Source organism: Antechinus flavipes, chromosome 1 (genome assembly GCF_016432865.1).
Source record: "Antechinus flavipes isolate AdamAnt ecotype Samford, QLD, Australia chromosome 1, AdamAnt_v2, whole genome shotgun sequence".
NCBI classification, from domain to species: domain Eukaryota; kingdom Metazoa; phylum Chordata; class Mammalia; order Dasyuromorphia; family Dasyuridae; genus Antechinus; species Antechinus flavipes.
In genome coordinates this window covers 625565287-625591169 of record NC_067398.1, presented here as the reverse complement: position 1 = coordinate 625591169, position 25883 = coordinate 625565287, and the positions used below count along the sequence as shown (strand labels likewise).

The 25883-nt window shown below is 33.4% G+C and overlaps 1 protein-coding gene across 2 annotated transcripts in view; it reads left to right on the top strand.

Annotated features, from left to right (window-relative positions):
• ADCY8 (adenylate cyclase 8) overlaps positions 1–25883 on the top strand; it is a 397348-nt gene that overhangs the window by 263767 nt on the left and 107698 nt on the right. For both annotated transcript variants that reach the window (XM_051971100.1, XM_051971099.1), the window contains one exon: positions 20432–20532. In XM_051971100.1, the coding sequence (XP_051827060.1) occupies positions 20432–20532 (101 nt within the window). The remainder of the gene's footprint in view (positions 1–20431; positions 20533–25883) is intronic.

The window sequence follows — 25883 nt, the reverse complement described above, 5'->3', positions numbered from 1 at the left end:
AAAAACATATATATATATATATATATATATATATATGTTTTCTTAGTAGCTACTCATTCTCAGAATGCTTTTTGGTCCTTAATCAGAGCAGACACCAGCTGATGCAGAGTACTAACTTGACCCTCTACAGGAAAGGGAAATAGGGAAGGTGAAATCTCCCAATGCAAGGAAACAGTATTGTTCTTTAGAACTGATCATTACCGACAAGCTTCAACTCAGAGAAGCAGGGGAGTCCATTATCTGCTGTGGTTCCCCCTTGTCAGTGAGCAGAGACCTCAGGGAAGAACAGCAGGGGACTTTCCAGCTCAAGGAATTTAGTGCCAAGCTCTGTTGAACAATTCTGTACATCTTAACTCAGCTGCCACAGTGACCATCCATCACTCAGCTTAGGGATCATCAAACCAACATGAATGAACACAGACTTGTTCAAGGTACAACTAGAATTTCCTTTTTTTAAACCATCTTAAACATGAAAACTAATAAGCAATAAGTATTGCTTTCCAGTTTGATTTGCCTGAACATTGGTGAGGTACAGAAGAAAAGGCAAGACTGACAACTAAAAATGCAATAGCCAATACAGCTAAAAAATATTAAGAAAACTTTGTCTCAGTTTTAAAATCAGATGTACTTGCTTCCATTGGAAGGTCAAAAGAAATGGGAAACAGACAAAGGTTTGTTTTATTTTTAACAAGGAATCTTTAAGATTAGTCTTTCCAAAATCTCATTTTTTTTTAAATGAATGTGTCTGGAAATCATTTTATAATCAAATCAATTTCCTGTTTGTATGTGGATAGAGCACTGACCTTGAAGGAAGGGATTAAGGAATTATTAAGCACCATATATAATGTGTCAAACACTTCATAAATATCATCTCTTTTGATCATCACCCATATCTTGGTGAATGACGGGCTATTATGAATTCCATTTCACGGTTGAGGAAATTGAGGAAAGCAGAGATTAAGCCTATGGTTATATAAATTGTTAGATATCTAAAGCCAAATTTGAATTCAGGTCTATTGTCACTCCATGCTTCACTGTGCCACTTAATAACTAAGCTCTATTAGAATAGTGTTAAAAGTTACTTGAGTCAGGAAAACCTGGATTCAAACCCTACCTTATACTTATTAATTGTTTGACCCTGAGCAAGTTAATTTCATCTATATGAGCTTTAGGTAAGTTTTTTTTTTTTTTTCCCTCATGCTAAGTGTATAATCCTGATAAATATTTTCTTGTTTTGATCATGAATTCTAGGCTTTCTAGGCAATTCTAGACAAAATATATTCAAAATAATTTTTGATTTTAATTATATCTAGTTGGTGCCTCAGTGAATTGAGCACTGGGCCTCCAGTTAGGATGATCTGAGTTCAAATTCATTCTCATCCAAGCTATATGACCCCAGACAAAACATTTATCTTCTATCTGTCTCAACTTCCTCAACTGGTAAAATAGGAATAATAATAGCACCTAATTCCTAGGGTTGTTGTGAAGATCAAATGAGATAATATTGGTAAAATACTTACCAAGTGCTTGACACATAGTAGATACTTAATAAATATTTGGAAGTCTAGTTCTTATTGTTATTGTTGTTATTGTTAATTTCAATTGTATAACTAAAGAGGCTTGTAAATTTCTGAGGAGAGTAACAATTGTATAAGATTGAAGATTTCTGTCTTTTTCTGTAATTACTCATGGGGTAATTGATTTTTAAAATGTATTCTGGGAAAGAAAACTCTGGATTGTAACTCCATAATCAATCAATAAATAAATAAACATTTATTAAGTGGCACTACATTAAAGACTAGAAATCCAAAAAGAGACAAATAAACAATCCCTGACCACAAATAGTTTATAATCTAAGGTAAAAGATATGATATATATATATATATATATATATATATATATATATATATATATATATACACACAGAAGACAATCAAAGGTAAATGAAGAGGTATAAGTTTCATTTTTATAGGAGTCTGTCCCCACAGCCAATCCAGATAATTTAGGGTAAAATAGATTTCCATCCAAAATCTCAACTTTGGCTGTGTAAATGGACCTTCATGATTCTAATATCAATTATATCTCTCAATAGACATTATACAGTTAAATAAAGAATCAGTTGAAGATACTATAGGGATATTCAGCCCAAGAAAAGAAGGGATAAAAGAGGTGGAGGTAGAAGGGGATCACGGACAATTGTATTTAAGTATTTTAAAGGTTTTCACTAGAAATACAGATTCAATTGGCTCTAGTTAGTAGTTATAGAGATAGTAGTTGTAGAGGCAAATTTTAGCTTGATAATAAGCCTACATTTTGAACTACTTCAAAGCCAAAATAGCTGTTTTGGGAGGGAGTGAGGAGGAGAATTGGGAACAGCAGGGATACTGCCAGAAAATAGATATTTTTCTTATAGACTACAAAAACTTCTCTTCAAACTCTCTTTCCATTTGCTATTTTGGAGTTTTTAAAGGCATATAGAAAAGTATCTAATTCTGGGTCTACAGGTTGTCTCTTCTGACCCCAGGGAAAAAAAAAGCCTATTGTGATAGATGCATCCCTTAGAAGGTAAATATGGTTATTCCAGTTTTTTAACCAAGGAGAACTGGAAGTTTTGGTCCCAGCTCTGCCAGTGATTTGCTGTGGGAAAAAAAAAAAAAACAAAAAACAATTTAAGCACTAAACCTTAACATCTCCTGTAAAATGAGGTGTGGGAGGTAGGGGGATATTTCTTGGATTAGGTGATTTTTCAGGTTTCTTCTTGTTAAAATAATAAGATTTTCAGCTTTTCATAGCACTGTTAAAAGAATGTTGACTCTGGAATTGAAAAATCTGTATTCAAATGTTTTTTATAATGCTAGCCAAATCAGTTAATATGCTATGGACTTGCTACTTATGTATAAAATTAAGGGTATGAACTAAATGGCCTCTGAGTCTCTTCCACCTCTATACATACAATTCTATGCAGGGATATGCTGGAAAATTTTAACGGTGGTCTCTCAGAGAATTATGCTTGATATACTTTTAATTTAAATGTGTTACTAATTTCTTTCTTATCATTTTCATGAACATAAACAATCAACAAAATGATAATTTAGGTTCTGGCATGCAAGTTACTTATTTCTTGGGTGCAAATGCCTCCACTAAAGATTTAACTATCAGCAACTCTTTCAACATGGCTCCAACATGCCATTGATCCAAGACTATCTAGTCTCTCCTATATACCGGGAAGATTGGAGGACCTCAGGTGTAGGGGCCATTTCACATTCACATTTCTGACCTATTGTCTATTTTCTTATTCTCTGCTCCACTGTTCCCAGATCTGACACTTTCCTAAGCAAATTTAAAAGCATTTTTTTCCATTAAAAAAACAAACAAACAAACATTTTTACGTGATGAATTTAGACCTGCAATCATTATGTAAAAATGTATTTCCTGGTGGGAAAAAGTGAGAATGAAAATAATTAATTTACCTTAGTAATTTTCTCAGGAAAAAAAAGAATATATTGTGTTTGAACAGTGGTCTGAGAAAATATAAAATGACATGTTATGCTTCATTTTCTCCTTTATTAATGATTAAAAGCACACAAAACGACATCAGAACACACACAAAAGGTTTGTAAGCATTATTCAAATTTTCCTTAGAATCAGGCCTTTCTATTTCATGAAAATGGCATTTCCATTAAAAAGTTTTATGTAAAAATAGGATTTTCATTCACATAATAGGAATTTAGAATTTTTTAAATTAATGCTTATTTGCATTAATTAGTTTTTCTTATAAAAACTATTTTTAAGAGAAAAGCCTCACAAATCCAACACATACTAGTTCCTTCTGCACCTCCTCTTTTACACCTATGCTAAAATTCAGGCTCATATAATTTTAGGTGAGGGAAAGCAAAATGACTTCTTCATCACCCATCTATTCCAGCTTAATAGAAATTCTTAGCAGAATAGAGATAAAGGAATTGCTATTTCTGAGGACTTCATTTGAGTTTTTATGCCCATACTTTATAAATCTTTGCACCAGATAATTCAGTTAAACAAACATTTTTAAGCACTTAACTTTTATAAGATACTTCCTTAGTGCCCGTAAACTCATCTGCATTCATCGCTATTTTCATTAAATGATGTTGATTGAACTTCCAAAGTTCTATGATATTAGGATGGAAGGGGATTGTTCTTGATTTTGGTGAAAACCCATAGGGAAAGAATATAGATACAATATGGAAAAAACACAAATCATAGAAAAATTCCTTACTGTTAGGATTTTTACAAGGTACTAAGTCAGTGGAATTGATAGAGACAATAATTATCTAATTTAGCATGGTTCGGTATGATTGATCTGATCCTACAAGGAGATGTTATGGGCCAGAACTTGAAACAAGGTACTAAGTGGAATTGAGAAGACAGTGGTTAAATCTAGTTTAGGATTGATTTAATCCTACAACTGATAATGGTTTCCTAGTGATATTATGATTGGTGTATACTCAGTGTGGGATATATAAAGAGGAGGTCTCAGGGCTAGGAGGGACAAGCCCACTAAAGGACAAGGCCATTAGAGGACAAGCCCACTAGGACAGAAGTCCACTAGAAGCACTGAGCCTCAGTCAGGATTCAGTCGAGGAGATTCACAAACCAGAGAAGGCAACTTAAGCTCTTGGAACCAAAGAGAGCAGCTTCTATTAAAGCTAACCGGACCCCAGGAAAAGAGACAAGACTTTGAAGGAGAAAATAAAGGATTTGGACTTTAATTCTTGGCTGCATTTGGGGTGATTACTCAGAACTGAAACCAAGGCTGCCTCCAGAAGCCCCCCAAGAAACCTGCTCCCAGAAAACATTTTATTTTAGAGAAGAATGTTACACCTTATAATCCAATAAAATGTATCTGATAAATAGCAGATCTATCCTCTAAAAGGACTTTTGACTTTTAGTTAGTTTATTTTTTTTTCAGTTTACTAAGCCTCAGTTCATTCCTTTGGGGTCAAAGAGAACAAATCATATCCCTTACCCACATGACAGACCTTCAAATACTTCAAATAAATATTTATCATATCTTCATATCCTATCTCAATGTTCTCTTCTATGGTCTAAACATGTCCAGCTTTTTCAACTAGATCTTCCATCTCAAAGTCTTAAGAAGGTCCCTAATAGTTATGGGGGGGGAGGAAGGGAGAGGTGTATAATGTGTCTATTAAGAGATTCTTTTTATCACTCCCACCTCTGATTAGGACAACTCCAATCCCCATAAAAGGAAATGTAAATTTCATGCTTTCCTTGAAAGGAAAAGGACTTTCTGTTTACTCTCCTCACTTGCACAAATCCTAAGGTATAGTTAGTCTAGTGGAAATATAAGCTTCTTACTACCCTGCCTCTGATTCAGAGGAAATCTAAACAAAAAGGCCAGCAGTGGGATTTTTGAAATTGAAATTCTACCAAATCCCATACAAGATCTTATTTGTTCAAAGGGTTTTCCCAAAATAAATTACCACAGTTGTTAAAAACAAATTCCATGTCAAAAAGTCTCTTCTCATGAGTTTTTCCTCCCATAATAACAACTGCATAGATCAAATCATTTAAATTTAAAAGTATGCAAATATTTGCATTTGGTGTCCATGGGTAAATCAGTGTTCTTTTCCACACATAATCTTGTTCTGTACTCCATCTTCCTACTTCTTCAATTGTTTCCGAGTTTAACTCTTTTGACTCCACTTGGGGTTTTCTTGGTAAATATGCTCGATTTTTTTTTCCATTTCCTTCTCCAGCTCATTTTATACATGAGAAAACTGAAATTAACAAGGTTATTTTAGGATTACTTATATTCTCAAGTACCAGTTTATTTTGTGGAATATTCAGTTTAGCATAGAGATATGGTCTATTTGTTTATCAGCCAAATTATTACTCAAATTCTGGGTTGTGAGAATATCAAGGATATGGTGGACTCAAAGAAGTTCAATGAGCATAATTCCAAGAGATTCACTATTGCTACAGATCAGCAATATCTTGATAAAATCAACTGGATCCTATTGTTTCCTTGAGGAATTATGAAGAGACATGCCTAATTAGGAATGAGGTCTAGTCTTATGACCTTTCTTAAAAGGGTCAATTTTCTGAACATTATTATGGTTGGTAATTGATCATTTCCATTATCCTGATGCATGCTTATTGTCTTCCCAATATGGAAGTTTGCACATTGTTACAGTATTTGATTCTATGACGAACAACCAGTATTTATGGAGTGCTCTCCCCTTTAAAATAACACTTTTTGATTTGCATCCTTTATTTTCTTTGTTTCTTCCTATAAGATCATTTTATTTTTTTTGCGGGGGGGGGGGGGGGGGGGGAGGGGGCGGGGAACAAAAGGAAATTCAGGCTTTAGGCCACAAGAAATCTTCAAATATAATCAAATACAGTTTCTTTTTACCCATGACTGCTAATGGCATTAATGCTAAACAATATATTTAAATCAATTAATTTAACAACTGAAGTGAAAACAAAGTTCTATTCCATTTTTTTTGTTTATATTCCCTCTCATAAGCTTATCAAATAAGGAAATACAGAAAATCAACATAGTTTCCATATGAATAATTCACATTATCATTCTGATGAATCTAAGAAATATGAAAAATATAAACTTGCTATTCTTCATTCTGGACTATGAAAAAGATCCAAAACTCTCTGCATAGGCATATATCCTATTTGGAATCTAAATTCAAATTGAATGAAAAAAAATTCTGATAAGTCCCATAAGTAAAAGCAAATCTAAAAGAAAAAAAGAAAAATTCAAAGGGTTTCAGAGCATAAAAGATGTTCCATTTATAAAAAATGTCTACATAAAGAAATTTGCTGTTACAATAAGTAGCAGAAATCTCACATGAATGAAAGAATCTATAATCCATATAAAGCCTCAAATAAATCTAACAGTTCTGGAAATGTATATAAAGTTCTAGCTGGTGTTTTTGTTTTTGTTTTTAAAAACTATTTGATGTTATATGGTGCAGTGTATAGAGAACTGGGATTAGCATTAGGAAGAATCATCTTCATGAGTTCAAACTCAGCCTCAGACACTTACTGTGTGATTGTGAGCAAATTATTTAACCCTACTTGCCTCAATTTTGTCATCAGTAAAATGAACTGGAGGAGGAAATTGAAAACCCCTTTAGCATCTTTGATAAGAAAATTCTAAATGGGGTCATGAAAACTTGGACAAGACAGAAACTATGCAACAACAATAAAATGTTATTGATGGTATTAAATTCCTACATTTGGATAGAAAAATTCAAATAAGTTAGATCCTCTAAATGTTTTGGCCTCTTCCCATTTGGCCCCACAGCTATTAGTAAAAATTTGAACTATGCCTCTACAGAGTATAATGAATGATATACATAATTAATCTAGATGTGATTTTTAAATGTTCTGCATAATAATATCACTTTCCTTATGTGACAGTGTTGAATAATGTGGATTCTTAATTAAAGGAGTTGAAATTCAAATGTTATACTACTAATTCAGGTGTATTTTAATTTTTTTTTCCATTACCACTGATGACTCTTTTTATTGGCCATCATTCCATTTTGAGCAACAGTAAACATATACTGCAAGGATATTTTTGTATGAATATAGAAAATATAGAAAAATTCCAAAAGTAACATTTATTAACAAAATAACTTTCATAAGACAAGACTGTACCTATATTGCTAATTTGATTACAATTATAGGCTAGTCTACATCATGGAGTATGAGCACCTTAAAATGGTTTTTATTGGCCCTGAGAAGACAGTAATCTATATTTTATTTATTCTTGTTACAATATAATGGTTTCCTTTTAAAAGATAAACTGGCTGTGTAAAGACAAATTAATGAAACCAATCAAGCCTCACATACATAGGGGCACTAAAAGAAACACATTTTTGTTCAACTGTGACCATCAAAATAACTTCTCAGGAAGAAACTAAGCTACTTTTCATGGGTGGATCTATCTACATTTTGAAACAGTTGCTTATGGTTTTCAACCTTATCAGAAATAAAATACATAAAGAAAATCTATGGGAAAAAATCTTGGACTTACCTTCAATATTAAATATTGGTTGTCTGTCTAGGTATATGCATGCACTTACATGTTTGCAGACATCACAACTAAATATTCAACTCAAAGAAACAGTACCTGATTTGTTACAGGTATTTTATCCTAAAGATTTAAAAATAAAAAATGAAATAGACCTTGCCCTCATTGAACTTACATTTTATTCAGATAATTGTAACATTTACATTTGCCTTGGTATATTTGATGATTAACTTATTAATGAGGCCATCAAGTAGTATACATTATTGCCCAGGATAAGGAAAAGAATTAAATAGATTCTATTATCTTAATAAAACCTTCACTTTTGATCACTTTTATAAACAGCAAGTCTTGATTTTTTTTTCCCTCCACTTCTAAACTACTTAGGTGTTTTATAAGGACACAACATTAAGTCATCAAATATAAATTTGACTGATTAGCTTTTTAAAAGACCCAGAAAAAAAAACATATTAATCTGCTTATCATAACTAGATACTAGTCATGAAAAAATCTTAAGGAAATAATAGTTCAGTGTGACTTCTGACTACTGTTAAGGCAGTAAGGTAGCAGAGGATAAAATGCCTGGATCTAAAGCCAAGAAGCCCTAAGTTCAAATATGGCCTCAGACGCTTACTAGCTGTGTAAGTCTGGGCAAGTTCCTAAACATCTGTCTATATCAGTTTCCTCATCTATAAAATAATCATAATACTAGAAGATATCTTTCAGGTTTGTTGGGAGGGAAAAAAGTTATCTATTTTAAAATTGATATATAGATGGTACTATTATTATTATTAATAATAATAGCTGTGTGACTCTGGGTAAATTATTTTGATTTTATGAATTTCAGTTTCCTTCCCAGCAAAATGAATGATTAGGCTTAAGATCTCTAACATCTTTTCTGTTTCTTTCTAAAGTTATATGTTCATATGACTTCCAGGTCTAACAGTCTGTGATTACATAAAATACACATCTTGATTGTTTTCTCCCAGGGACAACATATTTTGGACCTACTAATTATATACTAGAAACCCATTTCTACAAAACTTTATTTAGAATGAAATGTACTCTTCCTTCAGGAGTCAGAGAATATAACCTCATCTCTGCTACTACCTTAATTTGTCTCTTCACGTCTCTGAATTAAAAGTTTCTTCACCTATAATTTGAGGATGTGCTCCAAAATGATCATTGGCTACTCCAATAGCCTATAAACTTATGCCTGTTATGTCTTAGGTCACTTTTCACAAAATGTATTTTTTTAAACTTATACTCTTCTATACCAAAGAAACAGATCATCCTGTATACCAGCAGACTGAGATTCAGGCCAACAAGAATCAAATAGTGTGAAACACTATTACACATTAGAAAATATAAAAAGAGCCAGTGCTTAAAGGAAAAATGACCATCGATTTTTGTATCTTGGAATTGGCAATATTATCAGTAAGGTTTTTTAAGCTTCTCTATAAAGAGTAGACAGAATATTCCTTTGAACAGGATATTCCAAATAAAATGGGAAGACATGGTTCCCCCACCCCCCTCTCTCTTCCTTTTTTTCTCTTTAAACTGTCCTATTGCCTAACTCAGATGACTTTGGTTTTCTAGTATCTAATATTTGAAAACAAGTCAACCAAGAAACTTACATGATTTAAAATGTATTTTCTGCTAAAGGATGTCCTAGGTTTTGTTTTTATTTTTGTATTCATTTCACACTATTTATGACATCTGGAAGTTTGCCATGAGTTATTGATAATCATGTTCAATTAATTGGCCCCTTCTATGAAAATGCTCAAGTGCCTTTATGCCTTAGTTTGGAAATATATCCATGGCTATATTGTTGTGTACCAGTAAAATACAGTGGAAATTTAAGGCGATTTAATATTCTTCTGGATGTTCCTCATCTACTCCATGTTACTGTCAGGTCTAAAATGAATGGAGGAGGAAATAATGGTACAAGGTTTGAGAATGTAATCTCTCCAGCCTCTCTTTCCTTGTAACACTTAGCCTGGAACATGTCTTGATTCTAATCACGCTATCCTTTTTTTTTTTTTTCAGTTTTCTGTGTACATTACTTTTTCTCCATTAGATTGTCCCCATCTTGAGAGAAAGTTTTGTGACATTTAATTTTTATATTGTCTGCATCTAAGAGAGCTTCCCACTCAGTAACTGCTTCATCTTTACTGAAAGAACATTCATTGAATGAATGAATGAAGTCTAAAAATCGGTAACTTTGATTTTTCTTTGGAATTTGGCATTTTTTTGAGCTAACCAGTTCATAAGCATACTTTATGCCAGAAACAGTGTTACTTTTTGGCTAAAATGAGGATTCAAAAACATTGGTAAACTTCAGAAAAAACCCAGATATTTGTGAAAGTGAATTAAGAGTAAGAATTATTTTCTTCAGTACTTCTTAGTTCGTTAACTTATTACTGGAATAGTGCCCAGATTCTGACTCTAAATTTAAATTCCATTTTCTCCTGATCTGTAAATAATAGTCTATCTTAGAACCAAACCAAGAGAATATGCTTTCAATTGTTATATGAATTTTCTTCTTACTTTGTAGTTATATCCTGTCCCCTGATACTACTTTTTTTTTAATTGAAAAGCAGAAGATTAAAAAGAATTTAAAAAAAAAAAAAAAAAAAAAAACAAGGAACGTAAATTATTTCTTAGGAAAAATTTAAAGTGTCCCTTTTTGAATTTGTCTTGTAATGATAATGATTGTTGTTGTTCAGTCATTTCAGTCATATCCCATTCTTTATGATCCCATTTGGAATTTTTTTGGTAAAGATCCTGGAGTGGCTTACCATTTCCTTCTCCAACTCATTTAACAGATGAGGAACTGAGGAACACAGGCTTATCTGACCTGCCCAGAGTCATAGGACTAATAAGTGGCTGAGGCCATATTTGAACTTAGGAAGATGAGTCTTCCTGACTTCAGGCATGGTGTTCTATCCACTGTGTCACCAAATTGCCCAATGACAATGATTAGAGTGATGAATTTTTAACATGAGAATAAAATCTAGATTATACATAGCAATTAATTTAATGAATGTTTTGCTTATTACAGTTGAAAATGAGATAATGTATGTTCTCTCCTGACCACAAGGAGAAAATTAAGAAGCCCATGGATATCCATCTTTTAAGATTAGGGGTATATTAATGTCTGGGACATTTTTGAGGATAGAAGACTGGGCAAAGTGTCTAATGGAAGGTATGACTTGGGGTTAGGAAGACCTTAGTTCAAACTTCTCTTCAGATACTTTCTACTCTATGATCTTTCTTGGCCTATTATTTTCTCTGTAAAATAAGGAATATCCCCAATACTCACTGGGATCATGTGAGGATCACAAGGGTATACAGCTGAAATAATGTGTAAAAAGAGTTTTGCAAGCCTGAAATTACTAAATAAAATTCAAAGAGGATCATGATGATGATGCTATAGAATGAACACAATATAATAGAAAGACCACTGAATTAGGATCATTAAATGTGTTTCTCAGTTCTGATTCAAGCTCTTAGCCTTAATTTCTCTTCTACAAAATTGAGACAACTTGAATTAGATGATGAACTCACTTCTAAATACACATTTCTTATTTTACAAAACGTTTACCTCAAAATGAATCTGGAAAATAGATAAAGAAACATTATTAATCCCATTTTACAGATGAAGAAACTGATTCTCAAAAGAGTAAAGTCACTTCTCTGGTGTCCTATTTATAATGCCAGCATTCAAATTGAGATTTTCTTAACAGAAGACTAATGCATTCAGATCACCCTTTCTTAACAATCAAATGAATCTTTTTTTTATCAATTTGCTCTAATGAAGCATTTTAGTAATGCTTGTCACCCTGTGTGACCTTTGTCTCTATTTCCCCAGAAGTTTAACTACAGGGTATCTACCCTACCCAACAGTCTGTAATCCTTCTTCGCTTTTTCTCAAAATTGCATGGTGTCAGTATAGCTTTCTGCCCACCTATCAACCTTCATACTTACCATATGATTAAGTATACTATACATACTAAATAATCTCCAATTCTTTTATAATTTAGATGCTATAATCTGATCCTTGAGAATTTATAGTTAACAATTAGGCCCTGTAAAAATTAAGGTCTGGCTCCTCACTTTGAATTTTAATCATTAAAATAAGATCCTAAATATACTCTTACTGCAACTTATCATTTATGTGACATTGGTAAAAACATTTAACCACTCTGGGCCTCAGTATCCTCATCTCTAAAATGACTATTAGATTAAATAATCCCTGAGCTTTTGGGAGTACACTGGGAAATGTTAGTAATCAGCTTTCCAAAAAAATGTGCACATTACTCACTTTTGAGTGTAATTTGAATTATTCACATTTTCTCCATACTTCCTTAAGTCTAGACAATCAACAAAATTATAAATCAACCTCTGGTTTGTGCCATTTGCCAATTTCCATCTTGTAAATGCTCCCACTGAAAACTTAACAATCAATTCTTCCACACTACCAGTTTAAGCTGGCTTTAGCACATCGTTTCTAGTTGAAAATGTATGATTATTTGAAAAGGTCAATGTCTAGAAGTTTAAGCCAAAAAAAAAAAAAAATTACTGTGTTACTTCTGATCTTTGAACTTACCTTAGATTAGTATACCCTAATAGTAAAATAATTTCAAAGATGGTTTTGATCATAATAGTCAAGCTAAACAATGTTGATCATATATACATTGATGGAAGTGGCAAAAAAAATGATATTTGTCTATCTAATGATACTGTCAAGTAGAAAGATGACATTTTAATTGTTTTACAGAAATATAAAACCAGAATGATTCTTGGAATTATTCTGTTATTATACGAGGTAGAGATTATTATTCTATACTGAAGTTTTTCAGTCATGAAGTCATTCTACGCTAATATCAAAACAATCCCTGCATTGCTTTGGGAGGGAGATATGAAGAAAGCAAATCTCCCCTTTATCCATTCCTAATCATAATTGCAAGGATATTAATAATGAGAAACCAGTTAGAAAGAGGCCTTACATCTAAAGTGCTGAGAAGATATAATCCATTAGAAACCCTTTTGTCATTAAATGTCCAGGAAGGGAAAGAAAAAGAATAAAAAGAGAAATATGGGAAAGAGATGGATGAATACAAAGGGGAAGAAGAATTTTTAAAAAGCAATTATTTACATTTGTTTTGGATTATTGTTAAGAGATATTTGGGGATAGTACAAAAAGATAAATAAAAAAATAGAATGCAAAATTTTCTGCATTGCAAACTCTATAAAAGGTGCCATCTAAGCTATTAATAGTTAAAATTAATTTTTCCTTTATCTCCAAGTTGAAAAGAAAATCAGGAAGGGAAAAACTGCTGTTTTCTCCTAATTTTTCTAAAATATTTTTACAGGTACTTCCAGAACATTCAGACAAGAATCAACATATAGTGCATTAGTATCTGTTTCCCCAGCGAGCACATTCAACTGATAATTCAGCTAATAAGCAATTCAAACCTATTTGTTTTAATATACTAGAAAGTCTCTACCATGTGCAAGGCTCCACTATTCTGGAATAAAGGTCAATACACCAGAAGCTACTTACTAGAGGCTAATAATCTGATTTGGGTGATGGAAGAAGACAAGTAGATACATGGCCATAGTTCCAAATAATATATAATATAATATAAGATGTACTAAGGAATATTCCAGTCAGAGTATTATGAGAAAGTCTAGTAAATAACTTTTTATAGTGGTGCTGAGGATGAGGAGTGGAAGTTCCAGAAGGCCTTCATGGAGGAGGTGACTTGTAGTTGAGTGTTAAAATAAATCAAAGATTTTGGCATTCTATTCAAGGAATGAAAAACAGTTTGATGTAAAGGCATAGGGATAGAAAATAACAGGGAAAATGGCTTGGATAATTGTCACTTTTCCTAGAATTTAGATAGAAGACTCCAAAAGAAGTAATAAGAATTGAAGGTAAATTAACACATACTATTTTCACTTTCTTTTTCTCTCTTTTTTTTCTTGTTTTTCCCTTTTGTTCTGATTTTTCTCTCCCAACATGATGCATATGGAGATATGTAAACAACAACAACAACAACAACAAAAAAGAAATATATATGTATAATCAAAACCAAAAAACAAGTTTTTACATGTAATTGGGGAAAATAAAAACAATTTAAAAAAAGAAATTTAGAAAAGATTAGAAAAAAAAAAGGAGTAATAAGAAATAAAGTTGAAAAGTGGGATAAAACTAAATTAGGATTGGTCAAAAAGAACATGGTAAGAAATTTAGACTTTTTTCAGCAGGTAGTCAGGGTACAACAAAAGTCTTTGAATAGAATAGGGATGTTATAAAAGCAATGCATTAAGGTTACTAATGTGATAACTTGAGTTCACTCTCTATATTACATACCAATGTGAAGTGTAGATTGGAATCATAGGAACAGATTAAAGCAGAAAACAATAATAAAAGTCCAATTGTGATGTGACCTGGAACAGAATGGAGGAAGTAGTGGAAAGTAGGAAGTGGATATCAAAGATAAAAAAGATTTGACAACCCATTAGAAGCATGAAGTAGAAAAATGAAATTACTAGTCTGAGTTCCTACAAGTATCGTGATAATGTCAACAGAAATAAAAAGAAAAAAAAAATAACATCACACTGAAGTAATTGGACTGAATGAGATTACAAAATGTGAGTGTAGAATAAGATAGCAAAAGATAGAATCTTGAGGATTAGCTTTCTTTAGGACAAAGGAGGAATGAGAAATCAGGACTTTGAGAAGTATGAGGGGTTCAGTGTTAGGTAAACCAAAGGAAGGAGAAAGGATGAAAAATATAAGGAAATATTCAATAATGATAAACAGTACAGAGAGGTCAAGGAATGAATCTTGTCAGAAATGAACCAATTTCTTTTATTTGACCAATTTATTCTCTACTCTTTCTTATGACATAATATGTAATAGTTTCATTTCTGAAAATACCAATTAATTAGAATTTAAGTATTTAACCTAAGTACAAATATAGAAGTGAAAATATCTGTCCCTAAAAGCTCACATTCTAATAAAGTGGCAACATGAATACATATATGTGTGCATACATATATGTGGGTATATACATACACATGCATGTATATAGACATGTAGGAATATATTATGCACATGATATATATAACAGATACAAAAAAAATAATGCAAGATAATGTTGAGAAGGAGTAGACTAGCAGCTAGAGGGATCAAGAAAGTCTTTCAAATATATATAGAGAGTAGGGTTTTTGAACTCAGTTTTGAAGGCAAAGTGGATTCCAAGATGTGGAGATAAGAAGGGAGTACATGACAACTTCAAAGAGGATAGCCAGCATGGAAGAAGGAAGAGAAGGCATGAAAATCTATGACAAAAAGAGTTAGAAAGTGAATAGTATACATACATATACATATATGTGTTGTGCATATGTGTATATACATATATATGCATATATACTTCTTGTGTAGATTCACATCTCCAAAGAATTTACCAAAGATGAAAATTTCTTAGGCATTTTCATTTCTAAAACATTTTATGGATTCAAAATTAGGTCCTATCTTCCTCTGGTACATGTTTCTTTCTTCAAGTGCAAGAAATTTATTTTAATATGCCATATGTCTTTTGTATCTAAGTAGGAAAAAATGATTCTGTTCTTTGTCTTAACATTATTTTCTATGCAGAAGAGCCACAAATTTATGTAGTTTAGAAACAATGTTTTTTTTTCTTCAAAATCTGCATCTCCTTCTATACTTATTATCCATAATGATTCATAATCTATCTTAAATTTGATTTTAACCTAACTTCTCTCAGTTATCTATTCTTTGAATCAACCTTATCTATGAGATGACTGAGAGGCATTGGTTTATAATAGCAAGGATATTGGCCTGAGATTCAAGAACCGTAATTTCTAATCTCAATTCAATAATTAACTCACTAAGTGATCTTTCTCTCTGGGCCTCAGTTTCCTCTTCTGTAAAATGAACAAATAAGTCTAGAAAATCTCTAATGGTCTTCCAGTTGTAACATGCTAACCTTTCAGGTAACAACATTAAATGAACACCTGCTCTGTTCAGGACATTGTGTTAGGTATAAGGAAATATTCACACACATATACACACATACTCATACACACACACATACAAATCCCCCCAAAAAAAGATGACTTTAAATTAACTTAAACTTAACAATGCCTTCATAAGTGCAAAGATAAGGGAATAAACTTGAGGCAAGAAGTTAAATAAGTGTATTATTACAATAATCTAGATGACAATTAGTCCAGATCAGAAGATAATGGCTATTTCTATTATGTAGCAAGTGTGAAAATATATAATTATAAAATAAAATAAGTTTCCTGCTCTTATGAAATTTAGTAGTAGGAGAGATAAGACTCAGGCACAAATACTGTAATAAAAACAAGGTCATGATAAAAGCATATGGGAGATGACAAAATATTTTTGTGGAAGGTTCAAGAAAGAGGTTCATTCTGATGGGAGAGGTGAGACAAAAGAAAGTTTCCTGAAACATGACTGGAACTTATTCCTGAAGGAAGAGTTGAATTCTCAAAGGCAAATTTGAGATACAACCTGTCCCAACCTTATGCTGTTGAAGAAACTTCCTGTAGTTGCAGAAAATGTACAGCACAAAGACATGGTGTTCTCTGATGATGGGGTATAAATAAGTATAAATATGAGCACCAACATTCAGAACAATAAAAGAAAAATTAACCAATGATAATTGAAGAACAGGATTAAGCATTACAGAACAGTGTAATGACAACAGCAATGTATTTAAAAGCAAAGGACCTGGGATTAGATCCTGACTCACTATTCCTGGAGCTTCGGGAAAGTGACTTTCTCTCTTTGGGTCTCTGTGAAATGAAGCAGTTAGATGAAATGTTCCCCTGTGACCCTTGCGCTCATTAACCACTTCAATAGCATTAAGTGACTTCTACATGCAAGGCAAAAAATAGAAATCTAGATGTTGTGGTAAACAGAGGATTGGATCTAGAACTAAAAGACTTAAGTTCCAATCCAGCTTCAACACCTTAATAGCTGTGTGACCCTAAGCAAGTCACTTAACATCTGTCTGCCTCAGTTTCCACATCTGTAAAATGGACATAATAACAACTCTCTCCCAATGTTGTCATCAGGACAAAGTAAAATAATTTTTTTGTAAAAAATGTTTAAATACATTTTTGTAAAATTCTTTGTAAACCATAAAGTGCTCGTATAAATACTAGATATGATCATTATCTTTGTGTTCCTAATAGAAAATATTTATATTTCTGAAACTAAAACAGACTTTATCTTGAAAAAACATTTTTAAACTGTTTACATGATACTTCTTAGAGACAGTCAGATATTGTCTTCCTTCCAAACCATAGTTATGTCTAGACACACTAACCCATTTGGAAAGAAAGAAGAGTCAATGAATTTAAATGATTGACCCACTTTAATTTAATTGGTTGAATCTAGTTAGAATTGATTCAGAACTTTTATCTTCCAAGGAAATACTAATTTTACCAAATTTAAGGATTGTTTTCTTACATGTGCTCTGTTTTTCCTGAAACAACATATTAACATACTTCCTTGAACATGATAGTATTTTTACAATGTAGTGAATGAACAGATTTATTCCACTAATATTTGTTGAGCATCCTACATGCATGCCACTGGGGAAGTTACAAATATGAATAACCTATTGTCTCTACTTTTAAGGAAATTATTGTAGAAAAGTACAAGTAGAAAGTAATGTAGAAAAGTGGAAAGTACAGTAGAAAATAGAAGATATAGAATACAGAAATTTAGTATACAGAATTTAAGGCAGCAGATAATAAAATATGGAAGATGCTGTAGTATGAAGAGGATTGAATTCTGAATCAGAGGAACTGGATTGAATTCTGAATCAGAGGAACTGGATTCAAATTCTATCGCCAACATTTATTTGATATGTAACTATGCTAATCAGTCTCTGAACTTCAATTTCCTCATTTGTAAGATGAGGTTGAATATAATATTTATAATGACTACCCCATGTTGTTGTTATAAGGAAAGGATTTTGTGAGCTTTTAAGTTTTATATTTGGAAAGAATGTTGCATTGTGGACAAAGAGCTGACCCAAGAGTCAGGAAAACTTGAGTTTAAATTTGTCTGTCTCTGGCCTCTGTATAAGTCTGATCCCTCTATATCCCAGACAATATTCTTAAGACTTAAGTGGTGTAAAAGCTGATAATTTGCATTATTGAAAGTGAATTTTCTCAGCAGAAGTTACCTACACTGATGGAACTATGAGCCTGAAACACAAAAAAATACTATGTGAATAAATGTGAACTATTATAAGAAAGCTAGATAGTGCTGACAGATCAATTGAGGGGAAGATCATTTTCTTCTGGGGATATCAGGGAAGTTTTCATGGAAAAAAATGTTACTTAAATGGAGACAAAGTGGGTTCTACTTACTACCATTAATAGGACATGAAATTTATGTTGTTTTTTTCCAGGAAACAGCATGATGCTGTGGAAGGAACACTGGATTTGGAGTCAATGGACCTGAGTTCAAATCCTGACTCTACCACTTACTCCCGTGTGACCTTGAGCATTTAAACTTTCTGAACCTTAGTTTCCTTATTTGTCAAATGAGGGGGATGGTCTGGAGGGCTTCTGAGATCCCAACTTCAGTGCTAGGATCCTATGAGTAAGGACTCCTTACACCGGTCTCTCTAGCTGTGTCTACCTGTACCCTCTTGTAAATGATTGCTGCAATAAGGGGAATGCTCTGTGGCCATCATAGAAGGGGATGCTACTAACATGCAAGAGAGTGAAGCTAACTTTACTACACAATGATCGAGCTCATGACCTTGGTCCTAATTGTCAGGACTCTAAGTAATTGAGATATTAGCTGTATCCATGAATCTCTGGTCTGAAAGAAGGCAAGGGATACCCTAGAAAAAAGGAAGGGAAAAGTTAACTGATAGTTGAATTCATTACTACCAATAGAATCAATACCCAAAAGCCATTTCAATTTTTTTTTACAATAAATCACTTTTTTTGACATGTAGATATCAACTAAGGTGTTCAATTATGTTGTATTTTTCCAGGAGGATTGGTAAAATTTATCTCTTATTCCAAAGATGTTTTGAGTTTTTTAATGAATAAATATTCATTTTTTTTTGCAAACCTAAGCCTTCCTGATGCATTGGGCAATTTCATTATAAATCATAATTCCTTAGGCGCATATAAATCATGGGTGGATTTGTTCCTACCTTTATCTTTAAAGGCAAGGATAATACCTAGACTTAATTTTTTTAAATTGTTTAGAAGCCTTTAAGGTTAGACCATGACACTATTAAGTTTTCTACAAAAATAAAGTCATTGCCAATAAAGTCTTCAAGTGCTCAACAAGCAGATGACAGGAAATATGCTATATAGAGAGTACTGTCTCTTTTCCACTTTTTTTTAATATGTAAAATAAAGGGATTGCTCTAGAGAAGAGGTGTCAAACTCAAAGCCAGACAGTGCCACACAGATTGAAATGTAAGTGGGAAATATTTAATAAAATGCAATGTAAGTGGGAAATGTTTAATAAAACAAATAAAAATACACACAGTGTTAATGGTTTTCTAAGTCAATATATGGCCTATAGGTACCCATTTTTATTTGAGTTTGACACATTACTACTTTAGACCACCTTCATTTTCTGGAAGCTCTAACCCTTTGTGATTCAATTCGAATCCTTGCAAATATGTCAGAATTATATGGCTAAAAACAGTAAAAACAAACAAATAAAAATGCTACCCTAATACTGTCACCAATTTCTTTGCTAACAAACAAGGTAGTCCACTTCTCTGGAGTTGTTTCTAGAAAATAAAGAGGTTGGACTGAATGGTTTCCAAGTTCCCATCCAGTTCTAAAATTCTAGGTCTATGAATCTCTAAATCCCCCACCCATACATATATAAACACAAACCACTCATGATCTTTAGATGACTTTAAGTTTACTCATGATAAAAAAACTTCTGTATTTTATTTGTTGTGTATGTGGGTGACATGATTTTCTATTTCTTAAATAAACAAAAGCAGAGAAACAAGAAAAATATATATGATCAAGAAAAAAAAAAGTCTGTCAGTCCTTCCTCTTTCCTTCTCTTAGTAAGAAAGTAAATTATGTTAGCTTTGGGGGTTGTGGTTAGGAAAATGTTCTAGGGCTCTGTTTTAATGGGATCCTTTGCAAAGTTACCTTTATTGTGAGAATTTCTCTTTAATTTTTATAAAAATGATGAATCAATGGACTCATCTTGCTCATTTCTCTGACACTTTGAGCTTGTTTTATTCCTCCCCAGGCAAACCCTGAGCTGTCCAGTAACTCAGTCTTCTTTTTTCATTGCAGTATTCTCAAATGAGGGATGAAGTATTCAAATCAAACTTGGTCTGTGCATTTATCGTGCTTCTCTTTATCACCGCAATCCAAAGTTTGCTTCCTTCTTCAAGGTAAATACAGTGAGACTGAATTGTGATGAAAAATGTCATTCAAGCAACTTGAAGACCCTCAGCAGGTTGTTTTGCCAGTTTTCTCTCATTTCCAGGGGATCTGAATTCAGAATAATTGGGTCTAGAATTCATTCCAAAATGTTTGGCATTACTATCAGAGTCTGTTCTAATTTTATTACTTTGAATCCTTATTCCATTACTCAGCCATTGCAAGTCTTTTTCTCTTTCTCAGAGAATAAAGAAAAAAAATAGTATTTGAAGTTTTGTGCCACCAATTATTTAAAACTGCATTAGACAAAACAGACAGTATCAGTGCCTCAGCACCATTTGTTTTGCTCATTATCTCTGAGAACATGATGTGGCCCATCATATTGTATAACATGATGTCTTCCTCAGGCAGGTTGATTTCTGTATTTCATGTTAAGGTATTCATGAACAAAATAGGAAAAAAAAACTATGCCATATGGACAGGCCAGCATATAAGTCTGGATAGTTTGGCAATCCATAAAGATGTCTTTCTCAGGGGTTGCCTTCCTTACTTGATGCACTCTTTCAACTAAAGGACAGAGAGATGAGCATGAAACATAAAAGGGACCCACAGTGATATATAATTTTGAATTATGACTCTGTAGGCTACAAGAGAGAATCAAAACATCCCTTTGAAGCAGTTGATCTCATTTGGGGTCCAAGAAAAATCCGGCAACTAACTGAATGTGTTTATGATATAGTAAGGAGAGATATAAGAGATAGAAAGCTGCCCTCAGAGTCATGAGTGCACTCTTTCTGGCTTATCTCTGACATATCCTATGTAACTCTAGGAGTCTCTTAACTCCTCGGTGCCTCCCGACATCTTTCCTGAAACTGAATGATTATATTATAACCAGAACAATTGCTGTTCTTCACTGACAGAGAAAATGTTCCACTTCAAAAATGGATTCCTCCTCACTACCAATCCACTGCTTTCACCCACCTACCCTCATCTGCCATCCCTCCCTGACAAAAACCATATGGACATGTTATTGAATAGTAAAATAAATTGAAAAAAAAAAAAAACAGTGGTTAAGTATCTTGCTCAGAGTCACACACCTAGCAAGCATGAACATTAACTGAGGGAATTGTCCAGAAAAAGATCATTTATTTTGTTAGTCTGCATATTTAAAGAAGACTGACTGGGCTTGAGGAACCATATGGACACCATAGAATTTTGCATTGTGAGGCCCTAAAGTAGATGGCCTACACTGGGATCTGATGGAGTAGGAAGACAAAGGTGGACCCTAAAAGCAGTTATCCCATGCTTAGGAGATTCCTCAGAGAGATTAGTTATAAACCCTGAGCCAAAGTATTTTGCTTCTTACACAGTAGTTTTAGTTTAAAAGAAATGGTGAGTAGTCTTCAGCTTGATTTGATCTTGTATAGGTAACCAGGTCCTAGAATTAGATCTGGAAGTGATGTCAAAGGCCATGTTGTCCAATCCCCTCATTTCACAGATGAAGAAACTGAGCTCTAATAAAGTTTAATAATATCTAAAATCATAGTAGTTGTCAGAGGTGATATTTAAATATAAAGGTTCAAAATCCAGAAAGTGTTATCTATTCATTGTACCATGTTGGCACTGATGGCATTTTCTAAATCTTGAGTAGTCTTCTCATAAGAGAAGAGGAGAAGTTGGAGAATGAGCTTGAAAGCAGTAAGAAGATAACTATGGGAGCAGTTAGATGGCATAGTAGACATGAATTCAAATTCAGTCTCAGACACTTAATACTTCTTAGCTGTGTGACCCAGGGCAAGTCACTTTACCCCAATTGCCTTGGGAAAAAATTAAAAAAAAAAAAAGAGGATAAGTATGCCCATCTAGATCCATAAATGTATGATTAGTCTCCAAAGTTAGTCTGGTATTCAAACTGATAAAAATATTCTATGTTTAGTACTGGTGACTCCTGCTTAAAATGGAATGTTATTGATAAGAATGGACTGTGTCTGATTTTATTGCCTATTTAATCAATATAATTTTCTTAAAGCCTTAAATAAAAGTCACAAAATGTCAGTGTGAACAGATAGGGGACATACTTTTCTATTCTATTAGAAAATTGAGTTCCCTTTTGCTTCTGTACATCGTGAATACTTTATAAATGCTTGTTGAGTTGCTGAATTGAGTGATACTTTGTTAGCTTATCTTTGAACCTCAACATATCTTAAGGTCTGGACATCTTTCTGGCCCTTCCTCATTCCAGCCACTACAACTCTGTAGCTATAGCTACATCTCAAATGACCAAAAAAAAAATTGATTATGTATTAAATGCCCATAGGAAGTCAGGTCCTTTGCCATGCTGTTTATTAAGCTAAGCTGTTAAATTTTAGCATTAATTTTTTAACACCAGAACTGGGAGATTTGTGATAGATTTGGGTTGCATATTTAATAGAATTCAATTCCATTTAATTGAAGAAGCAATACATTAAGCAGGTTCTGTGTATGTGGGGGGGTCCAAAATTGTCCAATCTAAAAATAAAAACAAACAAAAACCCAAAAACAACTGAGGCAGAACTCTAAGCCAATAATACTTTATTAAAACTTCCCTGGCCTCAGATCTTTCTCACAATCTGGATGCCTCCTTTTCCCAGGCCCTTTCTTTTATCAGACAGGTGCTCAGAGAAAGCACAGCAAAATACAAGATTTCAGGTGTTGAATGATCTTGATTTTAGCCTTTTGGGGAAAAACAAAAATGGTGCATCAGCATGGGTGGTCACAGGATGGACAAGGAAAGCATCATCTCTGCTGACTAAGTGATTATAAGATGAACAAGGTAAGGGCCATCTCCACTAAGTGATCTTAAGATGGGCTCCTTATCATGTTGGGCAAGAGAGAATGGGCCAGAAGTTCCAAAATAAGTGAGGGCTTTCTATTATATTAGGACATGCCACCCATGCTGAGTTTGGTCATCAACAGTCTTGTAGTTAGGAAGTGAACTTTGTAATTCACAACTCTGGGGCTTAATATACATAATTTATAATCATTACTCCTATGGAATCATTAAACTGATTAACACTAATTGGAATATAATAGGTTCTAATTAATCAGCTATCACACATGTTGCTAGAAAGAAAGAGAGGAAATAGAAGGTAAATAAGTCTTCAGGATAAATGCATTCTACTAGATGACCCTCTCTTCGCCCCAAACACACACATACACACTCTGAATTTGAGGAGAAATGGGGAAAAGCCATGAAAGACTTCCCATAGGAGGAAAGCAATAACTGAACTGATATTTCACAAAATCACATTGGGACTTAGAAAAGATGTCAGCAGCTATCTAGTTCTTTTTTTTTTTTGAAAATATAATCTTAATTTTTATTTAATGATTACTTTATATTGACAACATTATCTCTTGCACTCGTTTCTTTTCCGATTTTTTTTCCCTCCCCTAGATGGCAAGCAGTCCTTTATATGTTGGATATGTTGCAGGATATCCTAGATACAATATATGTTTGTAGAACCGAACAGTTCTCTTGTTGCATAGGGAGAATTGGTTTCAGAAGGTATAAATAACCCGGGAAGAAAAACAAAAATGCAGATAGTTCACATTCGTTTCCCAGTGTTCGTTCTTTGGGTGTAGCTGCTTTTGTCCGTCATTTATCAATTGAAACTTAGTTAGGTCTCTTTGTCAAAGAAATCCACTTCCATCAAAATATGTCCTCATACAATATCGTTGTTGAAGTGTATAATGATCTCCTGGTTCTGCTCATTTCACTTAGCATCAGTTCATGTAAGTCTCGCCAGTCCTCTCTGTATTCATCCTGCTGGTCATTTCTTACAGAACAATAATATTCCATAACATTCATATACCACAATTTGGCCAGCCATTCTCCAATTGATGGGCATCCATTCATTTTCCAGTTTCTAGCCACTACAAATAGGGAGCAGCTATCTAGTTCTAACCATGAGTGAGTGGGGGGGGGGGGGAAGGGCAATTTGGGATGGGGGTAGGGGTAAAGATGAGGGCAGAAAGGAAGGAAGGAAGGAAGGAAGGAAGGAAGGAAGGAAGGAAGGAAGGAAGGAAGGAAGGAAGGAAGGAAGGAAAGAAGGAAGGAAGGAAGGAAAGAAAGAAGGGAAGGAGAGAGGGAAGGAGAGAGGGAAGGAGGAAGGGAAAAAAGAAGGGAGAAACAGAAATAAACAAACCAATCTTTTTGTCATTAGCTTCCTTTGACAGTGTCTGATGCATAATAGGCTTTTAATAAATATTTATTAATTAATTGACAATCTCAACTCATTTTGAGTTGTAACATTTCTGGCATAACTGTGTCATCCTCTTATAGTATTCCTGCTAATTTTCTTTTTATGATTAGACTTTTTTGTCACTATGTAGCCATATCATGTCACACAAATACCATTCCCCCACATCTCATCACACATCATTGGGATTATTTCCCATCTTCAAAGACTTCATAATAATATCCCAACGTTTCAGGGTTGATGGCCCTTGTAGCATTTTATTTCATGGGAACTTGCCTGCTTTTCCTCTGAACCCTTTGAAATTGGATTTCCCCAAATCTAGGTTGCATCATAGATTATTCTCCCCTTTCATCTTCTTTTCCATCACAAATTCTAGGAAGAAATTATCATTTTTCTCACTGGATTCCTATCACATTATTCTCCAGGAATTATTCTCCTTAAATGAAAATCAAATATAGAATAGACTTAGCTCTTCTGTTTCCTCTACGTTTTGAAGGATACAGTAGTACCAAGTCAAATTCAGAAGCGAACAGCTTCCATTTTCCATTAATAGCTTTGCTTAATATTGACTCCATAACCTTCCTTAGCACAAGCTAATCACTTGAAACCTTATCACCATGCAAATTGAGGCAGTTTTTAATACTCAACACTATCTCAACTCCCTCCATTATTTCTCCATCTGATTGGAAAGCAGGAGGAAGGAACATTAAACCTTTTCAGAGCCTTCTTTTATAAAAGATTCAGAATTTTCCAGGTAAATCTATTTTCCATCTGTAGATCTGCTTGGTTTTAACTGTATAGAACATCATGAACCAGAGCCTGATCCCACCTGGAAGTTTCCCCACTCTCTTACTTTTCATTTAGCTTTTATGTGTTGTGTTCTTCAATGGAATTGTAAACTCTTTGAAAGCAACCACTGTTTTATGTTTCTTACTTGTATCCCTAGCACTTAAGACAGTATCTGACACATAATAAGCACTTTATAAATGTTTATTATATTAGTTTGAATTGAACTGAAAATCAGTATGTATGGTGAGGTGGGGGAGGAGGAAGGAAAGGGGAGGATACAGAGAAAAAAGTGGAGAGAAAGGGAGAGGGAGAGGGAGATTGATTCCAGATTTCTG